General features: G+C 46.5%; 1 protein-coding gene across 1 annotated transcript in view; it reads left to right on the top strand.

Annotated features, from left to right (window-relative positions):
* The window catches only part of LOC140730144 (uncharacterized), a 132,308-nt gene that overhangs the window by 43,835 nt on the left and 76,189 nt on the right, over positions 1-12,284 (top strand). Inside the window, 2 exon segments of the mRNA XM_073050276.1 lie at positions 6,306-6,549; positions 9,471-10,915. Of these exon segments, the coding sequence (XP_072906377.1) occupies positions 6,306-6,549; positions 9,471-10,915 (1,689 nt within the window).

Here is a 12,284-nt window from a genome sequence, read left to right as displayed (position 1 = left end):
GTGAGCATGGTCTTGTGATGGTGAGGTGATGTAATTTTCCCGCCAGTGTGACATCACGTGATGACATGTTCTCAACAGGTATAAAATGGGAAAGTCTGCTGTGATGCAGGAGTTTTGTGTTGAGTTGTCGTTTAATTCGTCAGTTACTTCATTATGCTGCGTGTTTGTCTCATGATGCAGTTTCATTTTAAAGTGGAGTTTTACTTTCTACTGTAAGGTACAGAATCATTGTGCCAGCAGTTTTGCCAATCGCTGCCAGTTTTGTTTGATGTATCTTTGATTTAGTTTTAAAATCTAAGTATTGGAGAGTGAAGACTTTACCGAAGTACAGGAACCCGAAGGATCGAGTGAAGTTGGTGTCATTCGGTGGTTTAATACAGGATCGACCTAATTGAATCTTCATTCAGAAACAGTGACCTGCATCAGAGATAACCCCTGCCTGTAAGAGCAGAAAGGGTTGTGCAGTGTTATTCACCAAGGAAAAGGTCAGTTCCTTTAAGCCGTTTTTATTTCCTTCATCGTGAACCCTTCGGACAAGGAATTCGTTACTTCAGGAAAGTCTCACCTAATTGCCTGTTTCAATCACTTGGACTTTCATATTTACCACTTTAAGACTGTTCACATTTACCACTTTAAGAACTGTTCCAGAGTTGCCGTGCAGCAGTTAACTTCCAGTTAAGTAAGTCATTTGAATACTACTCACTATTGTTGAGCAGAGTTTGATAAACGTTTATGTTTGTTTATAAAACTTGACTCAATTCTATATTCATTGTGGCCAGACTCATAACAGAACTCATGTTTCAGTGTGTGTGGGATCTGTAGGATCAAGCATTTCACACAGTCCTCTGCTCTCCTTAGTACTGTGTGATACAGAGGTCCTCAGCCAGTTACTGCTTTGTTACTGAGTCAATATCCGCCTTTCCAAAGTAAAACAATAAATACTTGAGAAAATTGACCACAACATTGTCACAAATGTAGAAGGACACTCCCCTTTCCACTGTCTGCACTTATGCAAAGCCTCCACTGGGTCACCTTAATTAGCCCCTTCAGCTTCTAATATAGTCTCCTGTAAATCACTCAGGGTCCCTGGCCTGGTGCCTGTTCCTCCAGCAGACTCCAGTGTCTACACTGAAGTTAGACACAGAAGGGTTAACATCCATTCCTCTGCCTCATCTAAACTGTGATCTATCCTGTGCTGCTAAATGTGCTGGAAAAGTTCCTGGGGATTCCTGGGGTTGGGGATTGTCCCAGCCCACACTTTGGGATATTCACAGCTATAGCACGCAACTGGGCCAAGTCAGAAGGGGTAGAATACCATGTCACAACTGATCCCTGTGGTTCCGGTGTCTCCTGAGCTCTCTCCATTACCATGGGCGGTAGTGGGGCAGAGGACATTGAAGGTTCCACTCCTTTTGAAAAAATCCATAAGGAGATGGCCCACTTCCCCAGTCATCCTCACCATTAAACTATGTCACCTCATACGTTAAATCACCCCAGTCTACATCACCCGTCATTGTCAGTCCTTGCATCGTGTACATATCTCTCCTCTCTGAGCTTGGAGTTGATCTGGTTTAAACATGGTGTGATCAGCACTGCCTTTCCCCCCAGCTGCTGATTTCTGTCCATAAATCCTGACAGACTTTTCCATTTCTCAACTTCTGTATTCACCTTTTACACTACTCTTCATTTTTATCCTTTTTTCTTGTCACACATTCACACTGAGTCTGAAACTGACTCGTGTATCAAATTCGCCTGAAATTGCTCCCTCAGAATTTTATTTTCTTTCATCTCTTTCACTCTAACAGTTCCCTACACTTACACAATTCCTCTGCCAGTTTCTGTTTTTCTCTCTTCACTTCAATTAGATTTTCCTGCATACATCCCATTATAGCAGCTTTTTTATTCTCTTGGAATTTATTTGATTTCTTTTCACTAACTGGTTTCCACAATGCATCCCCCAGGGTCCCTGACCCTCCACTCTCAAACTTTCCTATCCACTCCTCATAATCAGGCTGCTTTCTTAATATATAACTAAGAAAGCAATTTCTCCAATCCTCCAAACCCTCTGGGTTCTCCTGGTCTTTTCCTTTCCCATTTTAATATCCTAATTTAGTGGATGGTTCAGCTCGAAACTAGGGTCCCACCCCTCTATTCTTTCTTTCCAAGTGCACCCCAGGATGCCAAAATATGTTGACCATTTATCAACAAAACTAGGTTAGGAAATTCATTATGCAACTCTTAATTAATCAATGTCATCGTCGTCTGAACCCTTAGTGCCTAGGTGGCACATGGGGCCTCTTAATTAATCAAAGTTCATACTAATTGTCTCTGCACAAACAGCAACATAATGTCGTTGACCCAGAGTCAACACTTAGAACATGAATTCTATTATTCCCTTTGTACTAATACTCACTCAGACCACTTTTCCAATTTATAACACCAAAATAGGGGATCTTCCATTGCCCAGATGATCAATCATTCTTCTCCCAATTTCTGGCTTGCGGGGTTCTTCTCTGCAGTTATCACTACCTTGTATCTGAAAATCTCTGCTTTTATATTCATTCCTTACCAGTTCGAATGCTGTTTTGCTGTGTTATTGGTGATGAGTCATCTGACCCTTCGCATTGGATGTAGTCCAAAGGCTACACAGCTTCATGCCTCTGATGACTTCTTTTGAGCCCTTGATTCTGGTTCAAACCAATCCACCAGGTCACCTAGACACTAGGCTGAGATAATGAGATTACTTCTGCAAACTTTCCATTGTACACGATACACAGATTATCTGAGAATGATCTCAGGTTTAGCAGGTCCATAGCAAAAACTCCTTGTGTCTATGTTCAATTGCTCTGATTAGGGTAGCAAGAATTAGTCCAAACAGTTCACATTTTAATTCCACTTTTCATTCACGTTCTGACATGTCCATCCATGGAGTCCTTTACAGTCGCTATGAGGCCACACTCGAGCTGGAGGAAGAACGCCTTATATTCTCTCTGGGTAACCTCCAAACTGAAAGCATGAACATCAATTTCTTAAACTTCTGGTCATGGCCCTCATCCCTCTCCTTCACCATTCCCCTCCCATTTACCTTCTCTCACTTTATCTCCTTGCCTGCCCATTGCCTCCCTCTGGTGCTCCTCCCTCCTCTTCTTTCTTCCGTGGCCTTCTGTCTTCTTCTATCAGACTCCCCCTTCTCCAGCCCTGTATCTCTTTCACCAATCAACTTCTCAGCTCTTTACTTCATCCCTCCCCTTTCAGGTTTCACCAATCATCTTGTGTTTCTCCCTTCCCTCCCTCCACCTTTTATATCCACTCCTCAGCTTTTTTTCTGTAGTCTTGCTGAAGGGTCTCGGCTGAAAATGTCGACTGTACTTTTTTCCATAGATGTTGCCTGTCCTGTTGAGTTCCTCCAGCATTCTGTGTGTTGCACAGAATTCCAGATGTGTCATCACCAACACTGTGTACAACGGTAACTGCACTGCCCCGTCCCTAAACTCCACTCCCTGTGCAGTAATGGCCAAAGTGCCATCTGCCTTCTGAATCACTTGATGCAGAATCACAATGTCAGCATCAGATTTCCTTCCACTGTCTCTGTGTCATCGGCAGACTTGGACATCTCACACCTCCTTCCCTCCTCATGGTCATTAAACAGTGAACAACTGAGGTCAAGAGCCGATCCCTAGGGTACTCCAAGCATTACCTCCTTCCAGTCTGAAATCGACCCACTTATTCCAGCCACTCACAAACACTGGGAGAGCTCAGTGGGTCAGGAAGCATCTCTGGGGAGGAATGGACAGTCGACAAAATCATTGTGTCACCTTTGCTCATTTAGGAAATCACTTTGTTCAACATCCTGTGGTTCTGACTGTCTGCCACTGAGACCATGTTTGTTTTCTATTCTCTCTGGGTACATATCAATGTACTGAGTAACAAGCGACCAGTGGCATTCACACCACAAAAGTACCACACAGAGTCAATCTCCAACGAGAAAGCATCATCACCTGCTCTTGAGGGTCAATGGCATTGCTGACTCTGAGTTGCGTCCAGATGCCTGAACTGTGTCCAGTGAGAAGATAAAGTGTTGTTCCTCCAAACTGTGATGAGCCTCACTGCAACGGTTTGACATGAGACATCACCATAGAGACTAAAATGATCTGAAATGTTGTCCTTTACCCATAGACGTCCACTGTAAACTTTTTACAAGGTAGAAAAGACAAAGGATTTGTGTATGGGAATCTCAAACACAACAGATCGTCCGTTCTGCTGTGTCTGTCTGTTCACCAGCATTTGAAAGCCACCGATCCCTGAATGTGGAGGAGGAGCTGTTTGGAAGTCAGCACACCAATTGTAACAAGGAGAACCCGAATGTGTGTACATGTCCGTGATCTGAGCTGGTAAATTCCCAGAGAGTTGATAGCAGTGAGATGTCAATCACTGGCTCTCAGTTTGCAAGGGATTCACACAATCATACCAACAAGTTCACACTGGGGAGAGAACATTCGCCTGTTCCACGTGTGGGAAAAGATTCATTACACTAACCCACCTTGTGATGCTCCAGTGAGTTTACAAGTAGAGGCCACGTTTCTTTCCTGAGTGAGCAAAGAGATTTACTCAATCATCACACCTGCTGAAACACCAGCAACTTCACATCAGGGGGAAAGTTCAAATAAACTGTATGGTAAATTTTTAACCATCATGGTGGCTGAATCCAGTTACAAATTCATGACTGATTGTTAATGTCAGATTATGAGAATATTCTGTGTTCTCATCACACCCAGTTCTACACCCTGGTCACTGGGCATGGGAGGAGTTTCTTCTGCTGATGTTCACCTTTAATGGGACCGGAATTTAATATTCTGGATCAGTGACAAATAAATCAGCTCTGTTTTGAACGCTCACAGGTTTTCACTGTCCCTGGCACAGGCCTAATGTGCAGTAAGTCAAGTCAAGTCAGGTCACTTTTATTGTCATTTCAACCATAACTGCTGGTACAGTACATAGTAAAAATGAGACAACGTTTTTCAGGACCATAGTGTTACATTACACAGTACAAAAACTAGACTGAACTACGTAAAAAACAACACAGAGAGAAAAAAAAAAACAACTACACTAGACTACAGACCTACCCAGGACTGCATAAAGTGCACAAAACAGTGCAGGCAATACAATAAATTATAAACTGGACAATAGGGCAGTAAGGTGTCAGTCCAGGCTCTGGGTACTGAGGAGTCTGATAGCTTAGGGGAAGAAACTGTTACATAGTCTGGTTGTGAGAGCCCAAATGCCTTTTCCCAGACGGCAGGAGGGAGAAGAGTTTGTATGAGGGGTGCATGGGGTCCTTCATAATGCTGTTTGCTTTGCGGATGCAGCGTGTAGTGTAAATGCCTGTGATGGCAGGAAGAGAGACCCTGATGATCTTCTCAGCTGACCTCACTATCCGCTGCAGGGTCTTGCGATCCGAGATGGTGCAATTTCCGAACCAGGCAGTGATGCAGCTGCTCAGGATGCTCTCAGGTCAGTAGAGAGGCCACTCAGTCCAACTGGTCCCTGCCTGTGTTCCTGTTCCATATCAGTATTTTTAAATCCATCCCTGCTGTTCACCTCTCTCCCTCCCTGTGATGATAGGTTACAACTGGTCACCACTGTGGGGGAAGAGGATTCCCTTGTATTTCCTGCTTGATTTTCTCCAGACTGAATAACAGGTTGAGCTTACTGTGGTTTTGCCCCAGACGTTCCTTGTTCCTCAGGGTTATGGGCCAAAGAAGAATGTCGTGTGTCGTTAAACTCCTCCCCCCCCCCAACGTTATGGGCAATTTTCACTGATTTCAAAGAGCTGTGCCTCACACAGCTTGGTCGTTGAAACACACCACTCTCTTCTAAAGTATGAGAGCAGAATGGTGGGCAAATCTTCAACGGAGCAGAGTCAGAAACCGGGGGGGGGGGGCAGCACAAATCAGGACATTGGGACCCAGAAAGTAGTGGGGTCTAGAGTTTACGGGGAGGAGGAGGAGCAGGGAATCAGACTAGGAGGATACGGCTACAAATGAAAGATCAGCAACATGTGGAAACTGATTGACTTAAAAAATGTTGGTTATAGCTGTAAAATTCTGGAGGAACTCAGTGAGTCAGGGAGCAACAATGGATAAGAATAAATTGTCGACGTTTTGGGCCAAGACATCTCCCCATGCCTAGAGAGTTTATCCCTCTCCTTAAATACGCCTGAGCTGCCGAGTTCCCGTCGCAGTTTGTGTGTTGTTTCCAGTATCTGCAGAATCTGTTCGGCTTTGCTGTATATCTGCATTTGGAAGTGGATTGGATTTCGACACACGGAATACCTGTTGATATTGAATACATGGTTTGTGGGAGTTCGCTGTGTTAAAGCAGCTGCTTTTGAGACTATGGCGAGGAAACAACAATCGCTGAAGAAACTCCCCGACTCGGAATTCGCCGACAGCGCCCAGGCGATCAAACGCGCATGCGTAACGATACCGGACGAGCCCCGGATATCGCGCATGCGCTCAGCGGACACAGGCTCTGGGGAATCGGCGGCAGGTAGGATCGGGGCTCCGGGCGGGAGTTTCACCATCACCGGCGTCCGCACCCCGACGGGGGGACAGTTGCTGTGAGATCCGAATACACCGTGGTCCCGCACTCCGGGGTAGTCCCGGTCTTTCCCGTCTCTCTCAGACCACGATCCGTACCCGGGCCCGGGGAGATTTCGGCTGAGGGAATGGGAGCGGGTCTCTCAGACACAGCCGAGCTCCAGCCATCTAAATCCAGGCATTAGGAACTCGGTGGGGAAGAAAAAGAACAAACTCCTTCTATGAGCTTTAGTTCTTGAGAAAATCACCTTTGTTTTACCTTCCACAAACAAGAGAAAATCTGCAGATGCTGGGAATCCCAGCAGCACACACAAAATGCTGGGGGAACTCAGCAGGCCAGGGAGCGTCAATGGAAAAGAGTACAGTCGATGTTTCGGGCCGAGACCTTTCAGCAGCACTGTTCATGATGAAAGGGCTCGGTCTGAAAAGTCGACCATACTCTTCCAAAGATGCAGCCTGGCGTGCTGAGTTCTTCTAGCATGGATTCAAATTCACATGGTCCATCTCAGACACTTCTCTCCCCTTTCTCAATCTCTCAGTCTCCATCTCTGGAGATAGACTGTCCACTGACATCTTCTATAAACCCACTGACTCCCATAACTACCTTGATTATACCTCTTCCCACTCTGCCAAATGCAAAAATTTTATTCCCTATTCCCAGTTCCTCCGTCTCCGCTGCATCTGCTCCAAGGACGAGGCTTTCCGTTCCAGGACATCCCAAATGTCCTCTTTCTTTAAGAATCGTGGTTTCCCTTCTGCCGTCATCAATGATGCCCTCACCCGCATCTCCTCTATCTTCCACACTTCGGCCCTCACCCCATCCTCCCATCACCACAACAGGGACCGTGTCCCCCTTGTCCTCACCTATCACCCCACCAGCCTCCAGATCCAGCATATTATCCTCCGCAACTTCTGCCACTTTCAACAGGACCCCACCACTAAGGACATCTTTCCCTCTCTACCCCTCTCTGCTTTTCGCAGGAATTGTTCCCTCCGCGACTGCCTGGTCCACACGTCCCTCCCCACAGATCTCCCAACTGGCACTTATCCCTGCAAGCGTAAATGCTACGCCTGTCCCTACACGTCCCCCCTTACCACCATTCAGGGCCCCATACAGTCCTTCCAGGTGAGGCAACACTTCACTTGTGAGTCTGTTGGGGTAATCTATTGCATCCGGTGCTCCCGGTGTGACCTCCTCTACATCGGCGAGACCCAACGCAGATTGGGGGACTGCTTCGTTGAGCACCTACGCTCCGTCCGCCACAACAGACAGGATCTGCCAGTTGCCACTCACTTTAACTCTCCTTCACATTCCCATTTGGATATGTCCATACATGGCCTCCTTTACTGCCATGATGAGGCCAAACTCAGGTTGGAGGAACAACATCTCATATACCGTCTGGGTAGTCTCCAGCCCCTTGGTATGAACATCGAATTCTCCAACTTCCGGTAATTCCCTTCCCCCATCCCAGCTTCACTCTGTCTCCTCTTCTAGCTGCCTATCACCTCTCATGACTTTGCCTTCTCCTACTACCCATAGTGCTTTCCTCTTACATTCCTTCTTCACCTCTCCTGCCTATTCCCTCCCTGCTTCCCCTCCCCCACCCCTTGATCTTTCCTCTGATTGGTTTCCCACCCTCCCCCTACCTTCTTTATAGGGCCCCTGCCACCTCCTCCTTTAGACCTGACGAAGGGTCTCGACCCGAAACGTTGACTGCTTCTTTCAACGGATGCTGCCCGACCTGCTGAGTTCATCCAGCTTTTTTGTACATCTTCTAGCATTTTGTGTGTGCTTATTCTCTCCTCTTGTTCTAGACCTTTTATCGATGAGAATGTGTTTAGTACCAATTTTCTGCGTACATAATGATATCAAACACCTTTGTCCTGCGTTACAAATGACCTGCAGCTTTCACATCACTGAAGTGCCACACTCCAATGAGAAAGACTACTGCCCTCCCCTTCATATTCATAGGCATTGGATTGCTGAATTCACAATTATCAATCACTCTGTGTGTAGGGAGAGGTCACAACTCTTTGTAGCACTTTGGGACATGATCAAAACATGAAATAATAATTAATCTGCTTTTTTTAAACTGCTGTACAGCCTGCACAGAAAATTTGTACACACCCTGAAAACTGTGCAGCTCTTTAAATTAATATTATATAAACAAAATTCCAGCCTCACAGCTTTCTGTGTGTGAGCATTTCACTTACTGTCTGGCCCCACAGCTTAGAAGGAATTGTGAATAATACTAAGGGAGAAAATCAAACTGAGCCAAGTCACAGATTGAAAATGGGTAGAAATGTCCCATTCTTTTACGGACAGGAAGGCTGTCAGATGATGGCCAGCCCTGATGCCCAGTTAGAAGATGACTTTTTTTTCACAACTTGGGTTGAGTTTTGCTGTAACGGTGTGGTGTCAGAGCTCAGCATAAAGACTAAAATTTATCTCATCTGAAATGTTGTCCTTCATCCTTTGATGTCTTTCGTAAATCTTTTCACAGGTTGGAAACAGCAAAGAATTTGTGAACAGGAATCCCAAAAATAACAACACGTCATGTTGCTGTCTCTATCCAGATATTTCCTTTGTAACACCAATAAGTATAAGAAGTATCTCATCCCAGCTGGTAACGTCCTTTGTGTGTGAGATGACTTCAGCTGCATTGATTGTGCAAGGGATTCTCTATGTCTGACTTCAGACTTGATGCATTGCTAGAGAATTCATAAAGAACCGTGGGAAGGAATTCACACACTCATCCCACCTGCAGAGACACTAACAAGTTCACATTGGGGAGAGGCCATTCACCTGCTCAGACTGTGGGAAGGGATTCACTCAGTATGACCTTGTGACACTGTAGTCACATCAGTGAGTTCACACTTGGGAGATGCTGTACACCTGTTCAGACTGTGGGAAGGGATTCTCTCAGTCATCTCAACTGAAGGTACACCAGCGAGTTCACACAGGGGAGAAGCCATTCTCCTGCTTAGTCTGTGGGAAGGGATTCACTCAGTCTGCTGACCTGCTGGCACATCAGTCAGTTCACACTGGGGAGAGGCCGTTCACCTGCTTAAATTGTGGGAAGGGATTCACTCACTCATCCAACCTCAAGAGACATCAGCGAGTTCACACAGGAGAGAGGCCGTTCACCTGCTCTGTGTGTGGGAAGGGATTCACTCAGTCATCCAGCCTACAGACACACCAGCGAGTTCACACTGGGGAGAGGCCATTCACCTGCTCAGACTGTGGGAAGGGATTCTCTCAGTCATCTGACCTGAAGGTACATCAGCGTGTTCACACCGGTGAGAGGCCGTTCACCTGTTCTGTGTGCGGGAAGGGATTTACTCGTTCATCCCACCTACAGATACATCAGTCAGGTCACACTAGGGAGAGGCCATTCATCTGCTCGTACTGTGGGAAAGGATTCTCTCAGTCATCTGATCTGAAGGTACATCAACGAGTTCACACTGGGGAGAAGCCATTCACCTGTTCAGACTGTGGGAAGAGATTCAGTCGGTCATCTCACCTGCAGATACACCAGTCAGTTCACACTGGGGAGAGGCCGTTTACCTGCTCAGACTGTGGGAAGGGATTCACTCAATCATCACACCTGCTGGCACACCAGTCAGTTCACACTGGGGAACGACCATTCACCTGCTCAGACTGTGGGAAGGGATTCAGTCGGTCATCCCATCTGCAGATACACCAGTCAGTTCACACTGGGGAGAGGCCATTCCTCTGCTTAGACTGTGGGAAAGGATTCACTCAGTCATCACACCTACTGGCACATCAGTCAGTTCACACTGGGGAGAGGCCGTTCACCTGCTCAGTCTGTGGGAAGGGATTCACTCAGTCATCACATCTACTGGCACACCAGTCAGTTCACACTGGAGAGAGGCCATTCACTTGCCCAAACTGTGGGAAAGGATTCACACGGTCATCCAGTCTCAAGACACACCAGTCAATTCACACTGGGGAAAGGCCATTCACCTGCTCTGTGTGTGGGAAAGGATTTGCTCGGTCAACTCAACTGGACACACATCAGCGAGTGCACTCGAGGGAGAGGCCGTTCACCTGCTCAGACTGTGGGAAGGGATTCGCTCAGTCATCTGACCTGAAGGTACACCAGCGAGTTCACACTGGGGAGAAGCCATTCATGTGCTCAGACTGTGGGAAGGGATTTGCTCAGTCATCTCAACTGAAGGTTCATCAGCGAGTTCACACTGGGGAGAAACCATTCACCTGCTTCGATTGCGGGAAGGGATTCACTCAGTTATCTCAACTGAAGGTACATCAGCGAGTTCACACTGGGGATAAAGTTTAATTGAGCTGCATGCTCAATATTTAACCATCACAGTTGCCGAATCCAGAGACAAGTTCTAAAGTGACTTTTTCTTTTTTTTTGGAGATACAGTGAGGGCATGCCTTTCTGGCCCTTCGAGCCACACTGTTGAACGATCCCCTGATTTAACTCTAGCCTAATCATGGGACAATTTAGAATGACTGGACAAGGGAGAGCCAGTGGATGTAGTGTACCTGGACTTCCAGAAAGCTTTTGATAAAGTCCCACATAGGAGATTAGTGGGCAAAATTAGGGCGGAGTACTGACATGGATTGAAAATTGGCTGGCTGACAGGAAACAAAGAGTAGCGATTAACGGGTCCCTTTCGGAATGGCAGGCTGTGACCAGTGGGGTACCACAAGGTTCGGTGCTGGGACCGCAGCTGTTTACAATATATGTTAATGATTTAGATGAAGGGATTAAAAGTAACATTAGTAAATTTGCTGATGACACAAAGCTGGGTGGCAGTGTGAAATGTCAGGAGGATGTTATGAGAATGCAGGGTGACTTGGACAGGTTGGGTGAGTGGGCAAATGTATGGCAGATGCAGTTTAATGTGGATAAATGTGAGGTTATACACTTTGGTGGCAAGAACAGGAGGGCAGATTACTATCTAAATGTAGTCAAGTTAGGAAAAGGGGAAGTACAACGAGATCTAGGTGTTCTTGTACATCAGTACACCTGCAAGCATGCAGGTACAGCAGGCAGTGAAGAAAGCTAATGGCATGCTGACCTTTTATATCAAGAGGAATTGAGTATAGGAGTAAAGAGGTCCTTCTGCAGCTGTACAGGGCCCTGGTGAGACCCCACCTGGAGTATTGTGTGCAGTTTTGGTCTCCAAATTTGAGGAAGGACATTCTTGCTATTGAGGGAGTGCAGCGTAGGTTCACAAGGTTAATTCCCGGAATGGCGGGACTGTCATATGTTGAAAGATTGGAGCGACTGGGCTTGTATACACTGGAATTTAGAAGGATGAGAGGGGATCTGATTGAAACATATAAGATTATTAAGGGATTGGACACGCTGGAGGCAGGAAGCATGTTCCCGCTGATGGGTGAGTCCAGAGCTAGAGGCCACAGTTTAAGAATAAGGGTTAGGCCATTTAGAACTGAGATGCGGAAAAACTTTTTCACCCAGAGAGTGGTGGATATGTGGAATGCTCTGCCCCAGAAGGCAGTGGAGGCCAGGTCTCTGGATACATTCAAGAGAGAGTTAGATAGAGCTCTTATAGATAGCGGGGTCAAGGGATATGGGGAGAGGGCAGGAACGGGGTACTGATTGTGTATGATATGCCATGATAACAGTGAATGGCGGTGCTGGCTAGAAGGGCCGAATGGTCTACTCC

This window comes from Hemitrygon akajei, chromosome 7, assembly GCF_048418815.1.
Source record: "Hemitrygon akajei chromosome 7, sHemAka1.3, whole genome shotgun sequence".
Classification (NCBI taxonomy): domain Eukaryota; kingdom Metazoa; phylum Chordata; class Chondrichthyes; order Myliobatiformes; family Dasyatidae; genus Hemitrygon; species Hemitrygon akajei.
The sequence above is the reverse complement of the archived record's forward strand: the minus strand, read 5'-3'. Positions and strand labels throughout refer to the sequence as shown.